The sequence below is a fragment of the Apteryx mantelli genome, chromosome 14 (assembly GCF_036417845.1).
Source record: "Apteryx mantelli isolate bAptMan1 chromosome 14, bAptMan1.hap1, whole genome shotgun sequence".
Classification (NCBI taxonomy): domain Eukaryota; kingdom Metazoa; phylum Chordata; class Aves; order Apterygiformes; family Apterygidae; genus Apteryx; species Apteryx mantelli.
The window spans coordinates 23,102,837-23,126,585 of NC_089991.1; the positions used below are offsets into that span (position 1 = coordinate 23,102,837).

At 48.8% G+C, this 23,749-nt stretch overlaps 1 protein-coding gene across 2 annotated transcripts in view; it reads left to right on the forward strand.

Moving 5' to 3' along the window:
- Positions 1-10,341: 10,341 nt before the first annotated feature.
- The window catches only part of PSD2 (pleckstrin and Sec7 domain containing 2), a 57,694-nt gene continuing 44,286 nt past the window's right edge, over positions 10,342-23,749 (forward strand). For both annotated transcript variants that reach the window (XM_013954559.2, XM_013954560.2), the window contains exons 1-2: positions 10,342-10,431; positions 12,623-13,227. In XM_013954559.2, coding sequence (XP_013810013.1) covers positions 12,689-13,227 — 539 coding nt within the window. In that variant the 5' untranslated portion in view covers positions 10,342-10,431; positions 12,623-12,688. The remainder of the gene's footprint in view (positions 10,432-12,622; positions 13,228-23,749) is intronic.

Sequence of the window (23,749 nt, forward strand, 5' to 3'; positions counted from 1 at the left end):
CTTTCCATTTATAGGTTATGAAAAGCAGGTCCAACTCTTGACTTTTATAGATAGTACCTCTGGCTTTGGGGAAAACTGGTTTTAATGTATTCAATTATAAAATCACCTCAATTACGGTGGTGCATGGAACTGCGTGAAAAGGCCCATAAATAGCCTGTTTTTGTAATAAAACCTACAGACAACCACTACACAACCCCTTATTCCCACTTTACAGCCACCTGAACTATAAAGCTCTCAAGAGGAGAATGTGAGCACCAAAGAGTAAATAGGCAGAGGCAAAGATGGAGACAGCTCTGAGCTGAGACAAGAAATCCAACCATTTGAAGTCAAAGGTGGGGAAGGCTGGCTGGAAGCACCATTTGAAGGCTCCTACCTTGAATGATGCAGGCTGATTAATAGCAGTTTGTTCTACCTTAACACAGGATGTGAAGCATTGGGACCTGCTTACTGCTCAGGCAGGCCCCTTCTTTAGTGCTCTTCTCTGAGCTGAGGGAGCCCTTGGCCAGGGCCTGGGTACCACATGCCCAGCAGCCCTAGGTGCCAGGCCAGAGCCCTTGGCATGTCCCCCAAGGCCCTGATACAGCAGGGGCCTAGGACAGGGGGTGCAGAGTGCCCTTCTGCCCTGCCTTAAGCTCTGGGATGCCTGAAGGGGGTGCCAGGGCACAGGAAGCCTTTGCCCCTGCCCTTTTTCCCCTGGCTTTGCTCTCACACCAGGGAAAAGGTGGCAGGAATCTTTGCACATTTGGGAGTCTTTTGGTGTCCCTGTAGCCTGCCTTTAGGTTTGCTTTGTGCCACCACAGGCTTGCACAACCCAGTACTGGCCTTGAAATTCCACAGCAAGCTTCCACTCTGCCCATGCCCACTCTGCATGGAGTGCTGCCTCAAGGAGGCAGCCCTATTTGAGTGTCTCTCCTGCTCCCCTCCCTTTCTTCTGCTAAGGGTACAGTAAAAATTCACCCTCCTTTGCTGCTTTCTCCTTCTGGGGGCAGATCCAAAGAGTCCCCTGGTCCTCCCTCAGCCACAGGAAGACTCATGTAAATCACAATGGTTGAGTGCAGGTGGAGGGAGGACCACAGGGGCCCCTGTAAGGTCTCAGTGGGGTCAAGCTTCGCTCCTGCAGGAGCCGAGATCTCAGGGACTAGACCCCACTGACTGCTGTATCACTGATGGGGACCTTTTTCTTCTCCCACTCAAACTGGAAAGCTCTTGACAGGCTTTTAAAGCAGCCTATTCTAGGAGGACTTCAGACCCAATGTGCCAACTGAAATAGAGGGATGTTCAGGTCTGTGTCCATTACTTTCCCTTCCAAGTTCACACTTCTCCCAGGAGACACATAAGCAGACCCTATGCTTTGACTGACCTACCCCCTCACCAAGGCATAAAGTGATGGTGAATTCCAGACTCCCATAGGCTTGCAGCTGTGTCTCAATTTCCCCTATGAAATGCACTTTCAGGTTTGCCTAACATGCACAGGCTAAAGGAAGGCTCAGTGCACAAAATACTGTGCAGCCAGGGTGTCAGTACAGAGAAAGGAATACATGAAAAATAATGGGCATATTGTTTTATTTTTATTTTTCCCCTTTGAGTAACTGCAAAAGAGTGCAAACAGGAAAGCTGTTAATGATTTTAAAACCCAATTTTATTGTTTTCTGTAAGTGGAAAACTTGTTTCCCCAAGATGAAGTTTTGCAGGAGCCATTTAGAGCCACTTAGATCTGAATGCACACTAATTGCTCTGCAGGCTCTAATAAAAATTCAAAATAAGGAGCTGTAGGATTTGGTTTCAAGAAAAAGCAAGTTCCATGCACAGTGATTTCTGATTACCCCAAAGCTCTTTTTTTTAGCATGTAGTTGGTTTGTTTTAGTCTGTGGTATATGTTTTATCCATGGACTTTCTTCTGCCTTGGAAATGAAGGATACAGGACCTGTGGTTTAAACTGACATTGACAGATGGAAACCGTTGGGATAGTATATTGCACATGAACAATGACCATCAGTACCCCAGGGGCTCTACAGATTATAACGCTAACAGCAATGAGCATTTCATTGCTGGAGCCATGTTTCTTTCAGCCCGGGTGAATGGTGGAATGCAGTGGCACCCAGTCAGGGGAAGTAGCATGCCTAGCCCTGTTATAGGCCGACTGACTCTGGTGACTCTTCCAGGTGGTTCTCTTAAGCCTGATCTGGGTCTCCCATAGCAGTGTACTGGCCCTAGTCCATGCTGAGACCAACCCAGACAGCAACGCACAGGGCATGTGAATGGGAGTGGAGAGTATACAGACTTACCCCCAGCACGCAGAGCAATGCTCTTCCATCTGGTTTCCAGGAGCAAGAGAACTGCAAGGTTGAATGACTTGCCCACGGTCACTCAGAAAGGCTGTTGCAAATCAGGGAACTGAAGATGGGTTTCTTGAGTGCCAAGCTCAGAGCTGAAGGAACAGCAAGGCGAGGGCAGGGAGTGAGTAAGTACTGGGTTCCCCCAAGCTCTGCTCACTTTCTGCTTTTTCCTGCTTTGGAGTGCCACCTTTGAAAAAATTAGTGTCTTACAGACCCCAGCCCAGCTCTGCTCCTGAGACCAAAGTCTTCGGCAGAGATGTTGCAAATTAGCCAGAACTGGGTATCTTCAAAGGATGACAGGACAGGTCCTGTTGAGGACAGGACAGAGGGCATCAATGTGCCACTGTATAAATCCTTGCTATTCCCACATCCTGAGTCCGATATGCACATCTCCCCAAGAAGGTAATAGAGTTAGTGAAAAATCCAGAGAAGGGCAATCAAAATGCTCAAAGAATGGAGAAGCTGTCTTATCAGAAGAGGCTAAGAAGGCTTGGACTGCAATTTGAAATGGAGAGGCTGAGAGGTGGTGTGACTGAGGTCTACAAAATCATATAAAAACAAACCTCCAGCCCATGGGAGAAAGAAATGAGGTTTTTTGCTGTGAGAACTGTAAAAGGTTTTTATTGTCAGCAACATTGAAAGGGCAGAGGTCAAGGCAAAGGTGTAACAGAGAAGAGATTTCTTTCAAAAACAAAGGGCAGGCAAAAGCATGGCTGTGATCTCTCCGTTTCTCCATCGTTCTGTCTTCTCAAAGAAATGTTGGTGTGCCCATGCACACATCCTTCATCCCAGACAAAGCAACACCTGCATTTTGCAAACTCAGCAGTGAGTCAGGTCGTAAAATCACATCTGTTCTCATTCCACCAGCCACATTATGCATCAGATCAACAGCATTTAGATCATACGGCCTTACAGAGTGTTTCCTTCCTGATCAAAGGATATGGGAACTCGGAGCACGTGATTGCTCATAGCAGAGGCTGTTACTGTAGGAGCTTTAGCCTACGGGGCTCAAGGACTCGCTCCAACAGAAATGACCAAGGGAATTTTTAAGCTGCTGAAAACCTAACCCAAATGCTCAGAAAACAAAGATTCAGCTATTTAATGTTTCCCTCTCTAAGAAAAACAGAAGAGAATTGTGGCAGGCTGTCTGTAAAGGCAGAGAGGGACAAGGCACAGCTGTAGCTGTGTGTGTAGGTGGTATCTGTGTGTCTACACAGCGTGAGTTATATTAAGGAAAGGGGCCAAGCAAGAAACATCTGCCTGTTGCGTCTTTTTCAATTATGCTGATGAATTCTTCCCACCATGAAAGCTGATGCCTAAAATTGGTTTTCACTCACACAAAGAAGAGGACATGAAAGGTATTTTTCAGAAGCAACCATCTTGAGAAATCTGCAGCCACTTTGCAATGGCATGGAGAGGGTTCTTATGACCCAGAAAGCTCTGCAGAAATAGGCATTTTGTGGTGTTCAGCAAATGAGTTGTGAGAAAGACACCTCCTGCCTTGAGGATGAAAAATAACTTAGAGCCCAAAGGATAGGATTGCAGAGTCCTGAATGGCTATCTGCGTGTGTGCCATCTGGGATTAGGGGAGTTCAGAGGACAGAAATCCTGAGATGCTCTCAGCTGGATCTGTCTGTGCTGTGTTTGTATTGCACTGAGTGAATCCTGTCCCATGCTTTGGGGTTTCTGCAGGTTGAAGGAGCTGTTCCCCAGCTTCTTCTTGCAGCACCAAGATGTAGAACTTGGTTTCAGGGGATGATTTGCCCGAATTGAAGATGGGACACTGGCAGGGATACACTGGGGCTTCTCAAGCTATGAAGAAGCTCTCTGAGCCCTGCTTGGTGAATTTTGTTCAAAAGCACAGAGTTAAGCCACCCAAGCTATAGTTCAATCACCTGGGCTGTGGTCAGGAAGAAACATCCCCTCTAGGTCTAAGTGACAAAGATCCTGGAGACTTTTTGTCACCTAGAAGTAAGAAGCTTACGGGAGGTGTCCGCTATTTCATGGGATCATGTAGGCATTTTCACCTCTCAGCTCTTTCTGTGTCATGGCCCTGGCCATGGCTCAGCTCACTCCCGCTCTGTGCCTAGTGGTCCACCAACTCTCAGAGACAGCCACAAGATCCACCCAGCTCAGCATCCTGCTTCTCCGTGGCCAGCAGCAGGCACCTAGGGAAGAGTAAAAAGGACTGCTAGAGGGATGGTCTAGAAGGAAACTAATGAAATTTAGCAAAGAGAACTGCAGAGTCCTGTGCCAGGGCCAGAATAATCCCAGATATTGGTATGGGCTGGGGACTGCCTGCCTGGGGAGCTGCTCAGCTGAATATGACCTGGGGGTCCTTGAACCCAGATCAGCTCTGTGGTTTTGTGGCGATGAAAGCCAACCACGTACAGGCTGTATTAGCAGAAGTGCAACCAACAAGTTGAGGAAAGAGATTCTTCCCCTCTATTCAGCTCTTGTGAGAACACACATGGACACGGTGTCTGGTTTAGGAGCTCCCAGTACAAGAAGGACATTGACAGACTGAAGTGGGTCATGGGATTACATGTGCCTCCAGCTGTCAGCATGGGTTCAGAAGGCCAGGTGGTGGTGGCTCAGGTGGTGGCACCTGAGCTATCTCTGGTGGCTCAGAGATCTTCTCTCTTTCCCTTCATGAGAGCCTTCACCTCTATGCCCCAGAAGAAAATGTGAGCCAAGCTGCCACCATTCCCCCAAGCCTGCACTGAAGCACACTCACAGGAACTGACATGTCTCTGTTAGCCCCAGGACCTTGGCAAAGTCTTCCACCACTCCTCCCTGGCCCTATTACCATCTTGGGTCCAGCAGATCAAGGTGCTGTTTTGAGTGAGGCCTACCTCCATGAATTTTGCTGAATGACCCAGAAGGGTCAGTCTTGTTCTGCCCTGCATCTTCCAAACTTACAGGCAGCTCTACAAGCAGGTGCAAAGCCATACCACCCTCCTTCCCCGGGGTTCTCTACCCCAGTATATCCCAGAGCAGAGGAGACTCAGGCTAGGAAAGTGGGCTGTTTGCCACCCCTTCCCTTCCTGGTCATCCCCCTCTGTCTCTTTCTACTCTTGACTCTCAGCTTGTCAGACAAGACACCCACGTATGCTCACTTTCTCCTTCACTTCTTGCACCACAGGAGCTGCATCAGAACCAGCCCTTCTCTCCGTATTGGTGCCGTACCTCCTGCTCTCTATCTATTTGAATCTCTTTGCAGTGCGAGGGTGAGGACAGCCCCCTCACGAAGAGAGCTTGCTGCCCCTATCTCTGACAAGCCCAAGGGAAGGGGACCCTGAGCACCAAGGCAAAGCAAGACTGCAACGTGAAACAGCCCAGCTCAGTGTGAGGAAAAGTTAGTGCTCAAACAAACAGCAGGATTTTTTCCAAGCCTTTCTGTGTCACAGCAGCCAAGCAGTTACACAAAGCCAAAGTGGGAGCCTTTCCAGTTCCCAACACAGGGAAGAAAATTAAAAATAAACCATTTCCCACCAGCCATTCAGCTTCAACAAAAGCTGGGAGACTTCCAGAGCCAGTCCCTGAAAGAGCTGCTGTGTGGTTTCCAACCCCTCGCACAATCTGGACAAACTTTGCTTCATTTCTGCCCAGCCTTTTTGGGGCTGGTACTTTCCTGCCATGGATGCCAGCCTGGCTTCACTGCCCCAACTGCAAATCCAACTGTGGCCTTTAAGTAGGCCAGAGTGACCTTGAATGACCAGGAGGGAATACCTCAAAACCAACAGCAGGCAGTTGCTTCCTGGGTGCCTCCTCGCACTGGTAACTTGGTTCTCTTTATGCTCTGCATCAGTGAGCAGTTCACACTGGGTAGTAGGCTTGGATGAAGTTATCTGCTCTCTGATGGATGATGTGCTAGGGTAAATCTTTCTGCTGCATTACTTCACTGAGAGTCTGACTTTGCCCCCAGTGTGCAAGGTGCTGTACAAACATAGAGAAAACAGTGTCCCTTGTGCTCACAGGGCAGCAGGCTAGGGCTGGGCTGGAGGCAGTTCTCCATCTGGCTGGTCAAGCCCATGTCTCCTCCACCTCTGCTCTCCTTTCTTGTACTCAGATTGGTGGGCAGCTCCCCCTGTCCTGGTTTGCTGGTGTCATACAGGACCCTGTGGCAGAGTGGGGCTAGAACAGGCAAGTCGGTGGTTGTGCTGCATAGCCAGACTCTGGCACTGGACATGTGGCACATGTGGGCTGGTGTTGCCAGGAGTCTGATAAATGAAACAGTTCATGTCACTGCAGTTGGCTTGCTTGGATCTCACCTGCGAGAAAGGGCAGCACTCCAGGGCCGCAGGGAATGGGATGTCCAGTCGCTTTTGCCTCTCTCCTGTCTTGCAGTGGAAGCACTCAGCCCTAGCACTGGGGAGGAGACAGGAATAAGCTCAGGGTTAGCACTGGGTCATGGATTCCTCTGCTCCCCTTAGCTTTGATGTGTTTTGAACCACAGTCCTACAGTGGTAGCAGCCTCTTTCTCAGTGCAAATCCATGTCCTCCTGCTTAGGTGGGCCTTGCAGAGCTTTTCTGTGCCTGGAGGATGGATGGACACATCCTTATTTCTTCTGGCTGCTAGAGTTTTTGTCTTACAGATTGCTGGGTCCATCCAGACTACTGCTGTATTTACTGAGCAAGGGTACGTTCGCATTAACACAGCTTCTACTGAAGTGAATAATGCTGTCATTAACATCCCTAATACAATAAATAAATATTAAAGAGATTATGATAATAAAATGTAATGCAGATTTATGAGCCAGCCTATGCTCTGAGATTCTCTGCCCTGAAAAAGGACTCAGACAAACAAATCAAGGAACTGCAGCTTAACAAGTGTGTCTCAGCAGAGCTGCAGTAGTCTTTGGTATGACCAGTCCTGGCCAGGGCATACACAAGATCATTCTCTTATTGTCAGCCCTCTTTTTGCATGCTAAACTACATTATGTTTGCTGGAGGCTGGAAACAGTGGACATGCATGGGTTGCCCATGTACTGTCAGGACCTAGGAAAGCAACAGTTGCTTTAAGGCATGCCTGAGCCTGCAGGAAGGGCAGGGGTAACAGTCATGTGAAAATCCACTGGTGGAAACTCAGTTCACTTTCCAGCCCTTATCTGTGCAGCCCTCTGCCAGAGAGTGCTTTGCAGAGTAGAACCAAGAAGAAACAAGCAGGGACATGGGGAACATCAGCTTGCAATAGAAACCATGGTCCAACCCAGTTTCCTGTCTGGCTGTACTGCTTTGGGGGTGATGGAAAGGAGCCATCGGAATTCCAGCCGATGGTGTGCCCTCACTCAACAGCCTGATTGAAGATATGGCTACTTCAGGCCAGAGGTAACAAGCAAGGTAGTGGTAACCTTCCAGCTATTGCTGGAGACAGACAAGGACAGTCATACTAATAGGGAACAAGTACTTCCACCTGGACTTACATCCCAACCAGCTCCTCTGCCTTCCTTGGTCTTTCTCCAAGTCCTAGTTGTGGCATCCCAGGCCATTTCCTCCTTCCTTTGTCCGTGCACCTAAACCAATTAGGGGAGGTTCACAGATCAGTCCTACAACATATAAGTGGCTCATTGGGTCGTAGAGCAGAAGAGACCCTATGAAGCTCACATAGGACACACTGGCCTGGCTGTGGGATTGAGAGTGGCAAAAGCCAGCTGCATGACCTCAGTGTGAGATGTCACCATGGGCAGCTGGGAGCTGAGCCACAGGCCATTACAACCCAGCCATTCATCTGGAGCTTCTGGGAAGCCTCAGCCACCCATAACGTGGGTGTGCTTCAAATGGCCGTTGCTGCAAGCACAGATCTAGTAGCTAGTGACTTGTTGGGTAATTTATCATGGGTTGATATACACTTAGCTTGCCAGCAGTCTTTAGCTGTCTATGACAAACTTCCATCCATGTCTGTGCAATGGAAACATACACATCTCAGAGGGGTTAGGAGGCTGCAAGAGACACAGATCCCTACTTCTGGCTCTGCTAAAACCAGTACACTGGAAGCTGAGGATTGATGGTCTTCCTGGCTCAGCAACAGTCTGTTCATGCATTCTCCCTGGGCTTCCTTGGGATCGCTTCTCAGGTGGAAACCCAGACCAAAGAACAGCATGCCCAAGGGATTAACAGTAACTAACTGACTGTTCAGCCCTTCTTCCAAACCGTAAATGTTCCAGTTAGACTTCACAGAGAGTAAAACATTATAAGCATAATGCGGTAGGTTATGCTGCATAATAACAGTAATGTTGATTTATTGATACTTATAATATTAATAAGCAGATTACAGTTAGGAGGGAAGAGAGAGTCTTCACAGTTATTAAAGTTTGCCAACATTTCTCCTTGTGCAGCCCCATCTCCCAAGCGCATTTAGCTTCCTGTTTTCTGGTAGCATATAGCTGTGCCAAGCTTTAACTATTTGACCAGAATTTATCTTGGGTGGTATCTGGTTCCTACTGAAGTTTTGGGATGGGCAGCTGGGAGGAGGGGAATGTCAGCCTAAATCCTTTGGCTGGTTTTAAAGAATTAGATTTGGAGAAAAAAACAAACACATTATTCAGCTCATGTTAAGAAAAGGCCAACAAAGCTATGCTGGAGAAGTTTCTCCAAAGATTTGAGCATTGGCTTTGTGTTGCAAGTTGCAAGTGAATTACGCCTCTGCCATGGGAAAATGTTAAAATTTGGCCATGTTAGGTTTTTAGCATAACCCAAGATTGCAGTGTGGTCATGCTCAGGAAAGTCTTAATAGTTTTGCAGGTAAATTCCTTGAAGATACTGCATTGGCTTGGGTCTGCTGTCAGTGCACAGGAAAGCCAAGTGCTTGGGTCTGTTTTTCCATCCTGGATTCAGTGGAACACAGGTATGCAGGCCTTTCCTTTTCATTTAGGATGGCAGAGGAACAGCAGGATGAGACTGATCCCACATGTGTGAACCTGAGGACTGTATCAGGAACTTGTCAGCTCCTGAATCCCCTTGGCCTTCCATGTATTTACACCAACAAGCCTTCAAGGATGGGCTACCTGCAGGTGGGACACTGGACTCTGGGGAGGCCGATGTGTGGGATGTCCCAGGAAGCTGGGCAATCTAGCCTTTCCCTCATTAGGAGATGATTGTTGGCTGAGAGAGATACTGCCAAGGCCACTGAAGGGCCATGGGGGCAAGAGAGGATGTAAGCAGTTCCTGCTGCATGGACCTTTAAGCATCAGTGACACAGGTATCTGCTGCCCGGCTCCTCTACCAGCCCCTTCTAGCCACTGGAGAGCAGGAGGCACATCCATGGCCTGATTCCCCCAGACTGAGGTAGACATCTAACATAGCACAGGCAATGCAGCCCTGTCCGTCTTATCTCCACGGACTCTGTAGCAAGCCTGGCCCGCTAGCTCAGGCAGTTATCTACATCCCATGTCTGGTGACCAGGCATGCTCCTCTGGCCTGGAGTCGCCACAGAGGCATCACTGTCCCCTTGCCAGTCTGCATTGCACAATACACTCTGCAAAGGGAACATCACTACATGAATGATATTGATAGTTCAGATTTTTCATTACAATTAGCTCCAAGACCTTGAACTTGCTTCTTAATTCATTTGTTAGGCTAGGGAAGGACTGTTGGGGGGATCCATCTACAACATAGATGTCTCTATCTGTGGATCTAGTTGATGAAATTGGATGTTCAGTGGGTTCACCAGCAACTTTCTGCTGGATCCTGCAACAAAACAGCCCCTTGCTCCCTTGCTCTGGTCAGGTGGAGGCTGTAGGAGGGAAGAAGTCAACAGCCATTTCTAAGGATTACTCTTGCACTCAGCTTTTACAATACCATGGCTGAAAACCAGGAAGGACCAATGTGCGTAGAGGAAAGACCATTAGCAGTATCTTGCAAACAGGAGCTGTAGGATGGTTCTGGAAAACAGCTTGAGATGAATCAGCACCAGGGTGACAGGAGATCAATGAGGTTCTATTCTCTGACCTGTTTCTCACTTTCTCTGGTCCCTTGTTGCAGGCAGGGATTGTGCATCTGTCGGAAGAGCCAGGCTGCTCGTAGTGAGATAGGTGTGGTGATGCTGCGCTGGCTGTGACAGCGAGGGATGCATGCTGATGCACGTGGAGAAGAGGTAAAACTGCCTATGTTGTCTCAAAGATGGGTCTGCCCCAGCTCTTGTCTGTGGCATGCGCAACCTTGAGGAGTGTTTTCCCCCAGGCCTGCTCTGTGCAGGGCTCTGAACTTGCAAGCCCAGTGCATCTCCCAGCTGCAGGGGACAGGGCACAGAGAGGGGACCAGATCCTGGGTTCAGGTTGGGCTTTGCCTATGCTGTGGATTTGGGGTAAAGTCAGCTCTGGGATTGGGTTTCCCTTCTGGAGCAGTCCTGTTCAACCAGCATCTCAGCACAGATCTGCATGGATCTGTCCATAACCAGGTCACAGAGGGATAGGTGGGTTCGAATCCCACCTCTCCCTTGCTCCTTGCCCAGCTGCAGAAAAATTGGAAGCAGGGGGACAGGCTGCTGACATTTTCCCGGCCTCCACAGGGTAAGGAGTTGTAAGAGTGAAGGCAACTGAAGTCCAGCACCTCTTGTTACCGAGAACCAGTAAGGCCTTGTGCTGACAGAGCGGTGAATGATTTTACTGCTAATGAGAGCTGCAGCTCAGCGAGTCATAGTGCCCGGAGCCTGTTGCAGGCATTTGGGCACCCTCACAGTCTCTCAGAGGTGAAGTATTATCCCTGATTTACAGAGGGAAACTGAAACAAAAAATTTAAATGGTCTGCTTGAGACATGAGGTAGGAGCAAAACCCAGGTTTGCTTTAACTGGTTAGCCATGCTCCCTACTCAAACACATCCGTTGTCTTTTAAAACAAAATCAGCTGTTACCATACCCCAGCCTGAGCTCCACATAGAGCACTTGCTTCCATAGAAGATCATTTCTGATGGTGCTGTGGTCACTTGATTTTAGTTGCAGGGGTTACAATGGAGAAAAGCTTGAATGACACTGCAGGGCCACAGCCCATGACTGAGGATGGTGCTTGCAAGACTGGCAGCTTTTGCATCAGTGGGTGTGTTCACAAACAAGGTGCCTCTTTTCATCAAAAAGTCTGTCTTTTCATCATATGTCTCATTTGTCTGGTGCAATACAGTGCCCTTCCATTGTCCTACAGAGAGAGCCTCTCGTGGGATATTCAGAAAGGACATGTTTTCCAGAGTCTTACTTAACAACTAATGAAACCCTTCAGCAGTAATTTTGTGTTGGGGAAGAGAAAAGTGTTACTCTGGCAGGCAAGAATCTGTTTGGAAATGCAAAGTCAGCAGGGAGAATCATACAGGTTGGCACATCACAGGCACTTAAAGGTGTTAAAAAAAAGAATCACATCTTGCACCTTTTTCCCCCACTCCAACAAACAGGTCCCTGCTTTTGGTGGGCAGGGAGGACCTGGGAATAGTACCTCAGTAACCAGCCTAGGAGAAACAGCTGGGCCACGCTCCTGTCCCCAGCCCTAGGCAGCTGGTCACCACAGCCAGGACTCGAGCAGCCTGCAGGTCACAGGCCTCCCGCATTTGAGGTTGGAGTTGTTTGGAGATTATCTGGGGGATCCTGTGTCCTCATGCTGAACTGGCCAGGCCAATTGAAAAATTAGAAAGTGAGTGACATTCTAAGGGAATGATGTGGGAACCAGCCTACACAGCCCCGTGTTGCCTCCTTGTGCTCTGAGCTGAGGGGCTTCATTGCCCCGGTCCCCTTCTTCTGCCACACTATCTTATTCATTCTCAGCTTTGGTTTAGGGGCATGCACAGGTGCTTTGAGACTTTTAGCTTTGGGGGCTTTTAGCTACAAAGCAGATTAACCTGCTTCAGTGCTTTTGTGGCCACTGAGGGTTGGCAAGACTGTGCTGAGTCCTGGACCTTGGCTTTTCACTTCTGAGGAGAATTGCCTGAGCCATGCACCTACTGTACTGCTTCAAGCGAAGAAAACAGGAGCACCTGGGCCTGTGATGGCTCAGGACTACAATTGCAGCTTGAAATCAGGCCACCATTTTAATCTCCAGATCTGACTGCACTGGTTAGTGAGCTCTGTTTTTTGCAGGCAGGCCAGTACCATGCCTCTCTGCTTTTGTGTTGGGGATGGAGCCGGGGGCGCATTTTCCTACCCACTCCTGCCACTACTTGCCACTCCCACTAACAAGTTGGGCTGGCCTTAGGGATGCTGGCCCTCCTCCACTTTAAACTGTTGCCCTTTTGAACTACTATCAATAAATGCCTTTCTGACAACCCTTGCAGACACTCATGTCTCTCTGCTTCTTTCCTGTTGTAGATAATACCAAGCCTGAATTAACCAAGGGGAAAGGAGCCCCGTAAGCACTGTGAGAACGAGCAGAATATGACTGAGAACATTCACTTTCCATTATCTTCTGCAGACTATAATGAGTTGCATTCCTCGGGCTCACAGATCGCTATGTTAGCCTGTAACAATGGAAGCGAGCAGCTCAGTGAGTCCTTGGAGTCTGCCAGTGAGAAAGGCAGCCCCTTGGATAATGCTGAGCCTTCCCAAAGAAAGGACGGTGAGAGTCTGGCCAATGACGGCATGGGCCAAGGGGCCGAACATCTGGAAACAGCCCTGGCCACATGGAAGCCGGGTGAAAGACGGAGGGAGCGGGGGCAGGAGGAGTGTGCACTGAGTGAGAGTGGCAGAGATGATGGGCCGGCGCTGATGAACGGCATGCACACAGAGCTTGCTACAGGGAAGGAGAAAGCACAGCCACAGGACAGCAGTGTGCCCAGCCAAAGCAGCGTGGATTTGGAGGAGAGAGACTCCCTCACCCAGGAGATATATAGTGAGGCCCTCAGCAAGGTGCGCTTGCACACGTTCCTGGGCTCTTCAGAAGCACTAAGCGCTGATGACACAGAGGAACAGCTCGGGTAAGTGAGAAGTCATTGTAACTTTAGTTCAATGCTGGTTTGTGTGTGTTGTTTCTCAGACCTTCTTGGATCTCCATATGTAACTCATCAGTTTAAAAAGCTACAGCTGCTCTCATGGCTGATTCTCATTTTTTACTCTTTTCTTTCTGGGCTTCTTGCTCTGCTTTACCCTATTACAAATGCAGAAAAGTTGTGATTAGAGTCAGTGTCTGCCCACAGACACACCAAAGTAAAGGAAAAGGATTTAGGGATCGCAACTGTGCTGAGTGCAGAGTGTGCTGTCTTTGGGGGTGTCCCACTTGCAAGCTGGAGATGCTGCTGCATTACCTAAGGCAGAGCTAGCTGAGGTAGCTTAAGTATTAGAGCAGGGCAAGCATGACAGCATGAAGCCCACAGTGAATCGAGCTTGTCCGGGAGCCTGGTACACCCCCAGGAGTCCTGGCAGCATAACTTCTTCTGGCAGTCTGGACTAGCCAGGTTACAGCCAAAGCAGCATCTTGTTAGTAAAAGAGGGCAAGGTGTTAGGTTTTGCTTCCTACTTCACTTGTGGCAGCTGCTACCAGTGCCTGAGTAGCACAGTGATTGTTTTTTGCTTTGGTTCATGAGCATATGCTTCCCAGCCGCCAGGAGATGGCTTTGTGCTCTCAGTCTGGATGTGTGTGCTTTAGGATGCACAGAGGCAAGATGGGGCAGTGGGGGAAGTGCTGTGTGTCAGTCTGACAGCATGAAGCTGACCACATGGGCTCACTGTGCCTCAGCCCGTGCAGTCCTACTAATGCCCCGACAGTCAGTTATGTGAGTTGTTTGAACTAACATTCCAGGTTTATGGGACGTAGTCGCTTCCGCACTGACACACCAGCCTCTCTGCTGCCCTTGCTGCCTGAGTGGAAATGAAGAACAGGGTCAACAGCCCATGGGAGCCTGGTGCAAACTAGGGGTGGAGCAAACAGCAAGGGGCAGTGCCTTCCAGGGAGGGGGTGATGCAACAGCAGGAGGCCGTGCTTTCCATGAAGGTGGCCGTGCCCTGCTGAAGTGCTACCGTGACACCTCCAGTGCTTGCCTGGAGGCTTATCACTTGTATTAGCCTGGTAGAACATCCTCCTCCCTCATCAGACCAGAAATCTGTTGCTACCCCAGGTCAGCAGTCCGCTAGCTCAAGCAAATGTCCCTTGGTTTAGATTCCTCTGCAGATGTTCTGGCCAAGGTGGTCTTCGTCAGTGCATCAGGCTGGGTGTAGAAGAGCTTGTGCTGCCTTTTTTACAGGTATGTCCCAGATTTGCAGTAGAATTGGAGAGGTCATCAAGTCACCTTTGTGCCTGAAGGTCCGCAGCAGGTAGTGCTCTCCCAGAACCACAGGTGGCAGTGGAGGAGTGAGAACCGAAGGGCACCAGTGTCATCCTGCCCTCAAACACTAGAGATAAACCAGTGTATATTTCATGCCCCCCTGTGTCCTCCTTGCTGGCAGCTTGACTTCATGAAGGGACCCTCTATGACTGGAGGAAGCTCTGATCAGAAACAGCCTTGTTGGGAGCTGGTGTGGGCTTCACAGCAGATTTGCATATTTTATGCCTGTACAAATGCCTAGACCCCATTGGGGATCTGAAGGTTGGGGGATTGAAGGAAAATGACTGGTCACTAGGATGAGTTGAAATGCTTCCCACTGTGGGATGAGTTGAGGTACTTTCCTTTGCCACCAGAAATGGCCCAGGGAGCCTAGGGTATTGTGTTGTAGCCAGCCCAGGGTTGCTAGCCATTGTGAATTTTACAGCATGGCCTTTATACCTTCTGTCACAGCATGGGAGAGATGCCAGCAAGCGGTAGGGGGCTGGAGGAGAGCAGCAGAGGTTGACAGAGAGGTGCATAGCCTTCTTAAGAGAAGAAGGTGTGAAAGGGACATGGTGGCCAAGAGGTGCATGTAAGCCACCTCCTAGTTTTCATCTGGTGCAGGTTTCAGGCTAAATTTGTTAGGAGCATTGTCTGGAGCTTAGCCAGGAATTGCAGGAGTGCTGGGAAGCCACACAGCATGTGGACTGACTGCAGGGTGTACCGAATTCCTGGCATCTGTAGTGTTGAACAGGGTCCCCAATAAAAAGCTGGTGATTTGATTTACCCAAGCCTCCCAGCAAGAAGCAGCAGCAGCAGTTTCAACAAGTACAATTGAAGGTATCAAAGAGGAAAAGAGGGGTCCAAGTTAGGCTGCTACTGTCTGTTGACATCCACAGGGCTAGAGGAGTCCACCCCCAGGCAGGTCCTCACTGCACCACAAGCTACTTAGTTGGGTCTTGGGTGTCTGTGAGTCGCTCAGGTCGCATGGGGATCACATTTGCTTGGTATGTGGCTCCCTGCCAGAGACTCTGAGTTGAAGACGGAGCTAAGAGTGGTCAGTGAATGCTGGTACAATCACTGGAAGTGCGATTATTTTAAGGTACTGGGGCGTGAATTGGGAGAAGTGGCAGGCTGAGGATTTGGACACGATGTGACCCGACTGGGCTCTGCATGCAAAGGTCATGATTTTGTGCTCTATACATATTCGCTTGGATAGTAAATAAGTCTTCTGGGAAGCTGAGTGCAGAGGGGACAAGTCACACACCATATTCAAAGGCAAAAGTGCAGTTGGAAAACCTCAAGGACACAGCTAAATTCTGGGAAAACATTTATTCTCCAGGAATCAAGTTAGCTCTCTGTATTCAAGCTCCGTAGTACTTTTACCAACCATCAGTAGGTTAAGTGGCAGAAACAACTAGCCGGGCCAAATACAGCATTGTAGAAAGGATGTCTCACACCAGAGACATTGGGATCTGTCCATATGAACTGGGCACAGTGGGATGTATTTGATCTTCTTTCCTGGCTGTAGCTAACTGCCTGCTGCACTGGCTCTCCCAAATGAATGTGCCTTCAAAAAGCTGACAAGCAGATCGAGGCACAAGAGAAGTCACTGTCATCCTGCACCAAGTTTCCCCAGTTCTTTCTTTTTTTCCCTTCTAGATATTATTGTTTCCATTATGACCCCTTCTGGATGTAGGAGAAACTGGGGTTTCTCTATCTCTGGCCTAATGCTTTTCTCTGAGCAGTCAACAATTTGTTCCTGGTGAACAAAGCATTTGTCATTATTAGTATGTTGGTGCTTATATGGCTCATTTTGTCCCTAGATCTTCTAGTACTTTACAAGAAGGGGTTGAGTCTTGCTCTCTCTACTGGACCAATAAGGAATCAAAGGGTAAAAAGTCCTCCAAGTCATCCACTCCACAGGAGAGCTGGAGAAAGAAATCCGGTCCCACAATTTCACTCCTGAGTGTATGTTAGCACATCTAGGTAGGAAATCTTTATTAACAAAGTCAAGGAAATGAAACAAACCCAAAGCTTTAAAGCTTGTGCTGCAGTTTACATTCACTGAATCCCTTTCTCCTCCTTTCTAATTTATCCCATGGCACCACATTGACATGTGAATATACCATTTGGCAAAGCCCGATTTTCCCCTCTCTATGGCTATTTTGACTATTTCACCTTCTGAGAGTCCCCAGCATTGGCCTTGCTGGTCTTAGGGAGGTCGCAGCTCTGTAGCCAGATTGAGACCTTCACCAGTGAAATATGTTCTCTTTTTCCAGTCTCTGGAAAGCATGCAAAAAAGTCCCCACATTTGGCTTGTAGATGCACTGAGTACCTGACACTTTGGAACTACTGCCTTTACCCACACATTTCCTCCCACAATACTGTACAGCCATTGAGCATTTCAAATTCCATTAAATAAAGTTTCAGCAAAACTTTGCTGAAAGACTTCACTGGGTAGACATGAGAGTCCTGCTTTCTATTATGTACTTTTCAGGCAGGCCTCCTTGCTCCATCAACACAGCAAACTAGGTTCTACTTTATTATGAGTAATTAACCAGTGGTAAGTGAAAAGTAAGCAACTCAGTGCATAAAAATCCGGTATGGTTCAGTTGCAATAATAACCAAATGCATTGCTCTGCATGCCTTGCCATAAGCAATAAAACAGCATTTCAGAGATGACTGGGAAAAGCAGCACAGGCAATTCGATACATTACTTCAGTATACTTACAGAGGCTTGTGTTTACAATGCAAATAAATATATGGCTCCTTATTTAAGTAAAGCAATTGCCTTCCCTGCTATTTAGTACTTAAGTACACAACACTTCTCTGTGGGCAGGCTATGTTAGGTTTATTCACACAAGCGAAGTCTTATGTTGTCTCACATCTTAGCCGAGCTTTGCTTGAATTAGGTACAGACTGTGCTTATGGGCTGGTGTGAGCTGGAGAAACTCTGTTCGTCCTCCCTTGGGAGACTCTTCTCTGGGACCAGAAAGGAAGAGACATGAACTGACTTGTATCCATTGATGCTGGCAGGGTGCAAGCAAGCTTATTAGCATCCACTGACCTGTCCTGCACTGCGGCTCCTGCCCTGATGTCTATGGTCTGTCCCATGCAGCCTTAGCTAGGGTGTCCTTTTGGACACAGGCTTTCTCACTTTGTTGCCTGCTGTGTGAGTTTGGGCTCAAGGGATAAATAAAGGGTTGGAAAATTCAAGCTCCATGGTATAACTAGGTTAATGGAAATGACTGCGTTCAGTGTGGTGACTGAGTGAGTGGGAGCTCTCTGACTCTGGAGTATGGCAATGTGGGACCCACTAAGTAATAGCCTGGGGGCACTGGGCTTGATGGCTCTTCCAGGAGCAGTCAGGAGAGCACTTGTAAGGACAGCTGCAGGGCACAGCTACCCTGCAAATACATGCTGTGTGCGAAACCTGGCAGGGATGGGCCAGGACATGCACTATCCATGGGTGCTCCCACAGCTGCCGCCTCCCACACAAACATTTGCATGCTGGTGATCAGGAGTGAAGCAATGCAGGCCAGGAGGAGGCATGATGGGTTTCTCACAGGACCTGGGGAAATCACAGAGACCCAGCATTTTTCATTAGTGTGGTGAGAACACAGAGCCTCTGTTACTGAGGGGACACAGAGGTTCAATGGTGATGGGAACTATTGCTAGAAGTTTGGCAATGGGACAAGCTGCCAAGGCAAGTCTTGCAATTCCCATCACTGGGTGCAATTAAGGATGTAAAATCCTTCCTGCCACAGGAGTGTGAAGTTTTTAAAGTTCCTTCTGCTTTGTGGAAGGAGGAGACACACAGTATCATTGCCAGACACTGCAGTTCACCCTGCAGGGATAGGTGGATTTTTAAAGAGAAGCACTCCTGGAGATAAGGAGCCTTTATGCTGCAGTGGTTAGTTTGTAAAGCTGCTATTGTCTATGTCATTTCTGTTCATGTCTGGTTTGCTGTGTGGCCAGCTCTGATGAGGCAGGGGATAATTTCTTAAAGCCCTGAGCTCCTGCAATCAAGGGATTCTGTGGGGCTACAGTTTTATGTAAGCTTTTATCTGTGGTGTTCCAGAGTTAAGCTTAAAAACAGTATCTCCGGAGGTTCAGACATCAGAAAGGAGTTTAAAAGGATCTAAGAACTTGTTTGTCAAGACTGGTCAAGTCTCACACACTGAGTATAAGCCACAAATGGCTGGCTCCTTCCTCACACTGTCCATCAGCTGGCTCTTTTCTGCTTCCTCCTGCTCCAGGGTCTCCTATACCTGGCACAGCTGGTGGCTCTTGTCTGCAGCTCACCAGCCAGCTGGCCTGGTGTGTGGCATCACGGAGAGGAAGAGATGCCCCAGCAATTCACTGCAGCTAGCACAGAAGAGCTACTTCATGGGACCTTGACCTGCTTAGGTGCATCAGACATGTGGCTTGGCATTTGGGGTTTAATGCACTGAGAAATAAGAAACTTGAGAGCACTGATCCATCCTCCCCTCTTGGCTGGCCCTCGCCCTGGCACGTTAGAAGCAGGAAACTGTACCTTTGTTCAAGTGCTTCCTCAAAATACACTTTTGTTGCAAAGATCAGGCAGATGAGTCTGGTTGCTGACACATGCCTGCACCTTGCTGCCACAAACAGGGTTATGCACATTTCTGTCTTTGCAGTCTTCCCTCCTCACACTGGTTTGTCTGTTTATTGTCCATTATGTCCCACATCAAACCACAACTGTTTTTGGTTACGCTGTGGATTCTTGAGGTGAGGAGGTCTCTGTTTGCAAAGTATTTCCTATCCTGCAGGCTTGAGTAAGATCTTTAAACAGTCTGGCTGTAGCAAATGAGGGTAATCTTGAGAACTTCCCTGTGTGAAGGGACTCCAGGTCCCATTTTACTGTGTCTGGAATTAGTGCTAATGTAAATGGGGAGCTCTTATTGGGCCTGTGCTAATGAGGGCACTGGAGGATGGCCCGTGTGAGCATTGCCTCTTGGACATGCCCAAGAGAATAAGCTGCTCTGTGAAAAAAACACTGATGGTTAAAGCAGCTTCCCAGGTAAGTGTGTTATCAGCAGTGACAAGGTGTGTATTCACTAGGCCTTAGGGCCACTGTTTCTTGAAATGGCTAGCCATCTTCCATCCTGCTTGAGACACCTTGGAGAGGCTGGGATTTCCACAAAGGGATGACACTACTTTGGTATCTCTGGACCAGCAAATTCAGGGCATGTCTGTTGATTTCAGGGCCAGAAAAAAACGTTCTGATTCTCCTATCTGACTTTGTGCATAACATCTATGGACATCACATATGTTTGTGTGTTTGCTGGCATCATCTGGGCAACACTGGGCTCTTTCTAAATTAGGAGAGCCTTATCTGGCCATGTGATGTGCTGGTGTGGAGACATGAATTTCTGTGGAACTTACTATGTCCTCTCCTTCATCCTGAACTTGACCTGGCTCTTGATATCCAGACACGTGTGTCAGTGGTAACACCTACACCAGGTGACACGTCTCCCAGCTGCCAGTGGAGTTTCTTAGGCCTTCTTATAAAACTCCAGCCATGCCTTGGAACAGTAGAGTAAGGAAGAGGATCTTGCCTAAACAGTCAGCTTCTACATTTGGGATGGTTTTCACGGCAAGTCCTCCAGGGCTAGTTGAATGTCAGTTTGTAAAAAATCAAACAGAAGAAGTGTATTTAAAAAACAAATGTATGAGTTCTTCTCAGTCCCTTACCAAGAAGTGAGCATTGGACAAAAGTTTTGTTCTGTTGCAGAAGGGGCATAGAAGTTTTTTTCTTGCTTTTGGCAATAAGGTCATTGGTAGGCAGGTGGTTTTGATATTGGCACAAAGCTGAGCTGGCAGACTGGCTTGTGGCTTTCACCACTCAGGGTCTTACTTTAATGAATGAAGGTGTGTTAGTGAGCATGGAGTGATGTGCCTGCATACAGGCAGCGTACAAGCAGCAGGCCTTCCTTTGGCATGCAAAGTAATGCTTTGCCAAGATCCACTTCTAGGGTCATGAATCAAGCCCTGATAGTCCACAGCAGTTTCTGAAATCTTACTCCATTGACCTGTTAGGAGAGGTATCTTTTCTGTCTAGCAGAAGGGGTACTTGTTTCTCCCCAGCAATTCAGAGCTGAGATATGTTTTCCCAGCGCAGTTGGGCCTGGATAAGCCCAGGAGTACTGGTGAGATTCTGAAAGTTTTTTGAATCCTGAAGCAAGAAAAATAATTGAACAATTGAACATTTTTGTGAATTAGCTGTCAGAAAGCTCTTTCCATTCCCTGCCATTCTGGCTTTTAATATTGTTTCAGTTGCTTGACAAACAATGATTTTTGCAGTATACTGAAGGACTTTTTTTTATTTCAAAGATATCAAAACTGCATGTCCTGGCCTTTCTGTAGCTACCTTCCCCCTTCCCAAAATGGTCAAGTGAATAAATGAAGGGGAGCCCAACCTCTTGCTCTACACAGTTTTATTTGGATGAAGCAGCAGGTTTTTTATAAAGACTGGTTCCTCAGGGAAATCCCATCCAGTAGTATATGCATTTGACCACTGAACCTCCCCATCCTGTAAACTACTCACTTCATCAGCTAGCTGGTGTCACTGGTGTCATGTGCCATTTGTCAGTTTTGAGGAGGGAAATGTCACCTCCCCTCCAGTTTTCCTGCTGTGTTTCCCAGCTCCAAACCCCAGGTAAATACACATCCCTGTGGTACCTGAACCAGCAAGGACCCCTCAACCAACATCTTCCACAGGAGAGAACATCATGCAAAGCCTCTGGCCCTGCAAGTTGCCTATGCTAGCAGCAAGAAAAAGATTTCAAGGGAGGAAAGAAAACAGCCTAACCCATGCAGTCCCTGCAATATTTGATGCAGTCTGCAGAGTCCATTGAATTTCTCTGTTTGTTTTCGCCTGTGCAAGGCCAGGTGATGGCCCTGGGCTTGGGGCTGCTTTGCGCTGCTCAGGACCTCTCTAGGGAGAGCTGTGCTCCCCCCCCAACCCATCAGCCCTCCTGGAGCAGAGGTGCTGTGCATGTAGGAACACCCCAGTTTTAAGAAGGGGTATCAGGACACATCAGGGACAAGGCTATGATGGAGGACAGCAGAGTGGAGCACAAGCAAAATGGTATGCAGGAGCTTTGCCACCCAATTTCTGATATTGTTTGGTATTGTGGGAATTGCCCATCACTGCTGCCAGCAAAGGATCTCACCAAGGTAACAGCAGGGAAAACTGACTTCATCTGATCTAAAACAGAACTCCAAGCTTTTTGCTAGTGGGAACCACACCAAGAACAGAGTTGTTGTGCAGAACTAGGACAGAACTGGAAGGGAATCAGCATCAATATAGAGGATGAGAACAGAGGAAGAGTGTTATAGGGGGACATTGGCTGCAGTGCAGAGCTGAGTTTAGCTGTCCCCGTTGCATACCCATGTGTATATAGACATGACATGCTTACAGAAAAACCTGCTCTCTACAGATGTACCTATAGTGCTATAGAAATAGAAATGGGACTGTCTCCTGCCTCTCAGTCAGTAGTATAGTACAGATGACCACTCTGGGAGCCAAGAGCTGAAATAGAAATAAATTGTCACTTAAGGTACAGGTTTAAGAAGCAGAATTATTTCATTATTTCAGTGTTGTGGATCTCAACTAAGATCAAGAGTGGGAGCGTCAGCCCTGCCCAGCATCTGGCACCTGGGATGGGGCCTTTCTGCATGCTCAGGATGGCTGAGTACAGTGCCCCCAACCGTAGACAGGGGAGGTCTCCAAGAGCAGAGCTGTTCCTGGCACGCAGGCGAAGGCCCCGGGGACAGACGGAGCTGTCCTTTGCAGCAGAGGGACGTGGGGTATGGGATGCCCGCTGCTGGGCGAGGCAGCCGGACAGGGACAGGGTCACACAGCCTGCCCCATCTTGTTATCGGCCACCTCACAAGGCCTCCCAGGTGCCCCATCCCTGTCCAGGTGTCAGTCCCCCCCACCTTGGCCAGCCTGCCCCACTCGGCCCCATTGCTAGGGGAGCTGAGGCGCCTTAGCAACTGCCCAGCCTGGCAGCCGCGGGCCCCTGCCGCCGCCCAGCTGCCGGAGCCCTCTCCGGTGGGCGGAGGTGAGGCCATGGTGTCTCTCTGCTGCCCAGAAGATACTTCAAAGTCAGGGGACCATGGCCGTGGCAGGAGGAGGAACCCACATCTGGCACTGAAAAGAGCCCCAAAGAGAAGCAGCAGCAAGTAACCCCTGCTTTGTCTGGTAGTCATTTATTTATGACAGGCCCGGCCTAGGTCCTCAAGTCCTAGCTTGATAAATAATTATGAGCGGCACGGTTCAAAAGGCTAGGAGATCAGAAAGCAGTCATTTTCCCTGTGCCCCCAGTCCTCAGCTTGTGGTGTGGCTAATTGCCGAAAGGCCATCTCCTTTGGGATGTTGTGATTCCCCTAAGTCCTTCCCAGCTCTCCTTCCTGGCCTGGGAAATGTTTGGCTGACAGACTTATCACCATGGAGAAGGCAAAAAGGGAGGCGGGCTTGGGCTGAGGTGAGGTGAGGCCTTAGCCACAGGTTTGTGCATCCAAGGGAGGGAGGGGGACAGAAGTCTAGAACTGATCGTGCCTCACTGTTGTCTCAGCCTTCTCCCCATTGCTTGTATCTCAAGGGGGCTGCAGCACACAGGGCTGGGAAGCTGAAAACCTCCACACTTTGTATTTCCTCCCAGAAATCTCCTGGAAGCAGATTCTGTGAGGAAAAACTGATTATGGAGGAGGAGCAGACATGGGCTTGCTGGAATGTCTCCCTGTAAAACATGTCTGTATTATCCCAGCCCAGAGCTGCTTCATAAGGTCTGCCTCTGAAAGGAAGGGATGTGGGCTTTGCACCAGCTGTGGCTGATGGGAAGCACATCTGGCATCCAGTGCCCACAGCCAGTGCGAGGAGCTGCATTGCTGTGCAGTGAGACAGTGCTATGTCGGGTCATTAGACAAGAAGGTGGGAGGGGGTGTCTGGTGCATCAGGTCACCAGGTTGGAACTGCAGCACCAGGCTGCAGCTGGGACACAGGGCTCTTCTGAACACACAACTGCTCTAGGAGGTCCTTGCCAGCTGCACGGCAATGCTGGGGAGTCTCTCTCAGACGAGGATACTTCAGCTTGGAAAAGAGCTAAATGGTGAAGGGGAGGTGTGAGAGAGGTCCGTGAAACAGAGCAGACTGGAGAGGGTAGAT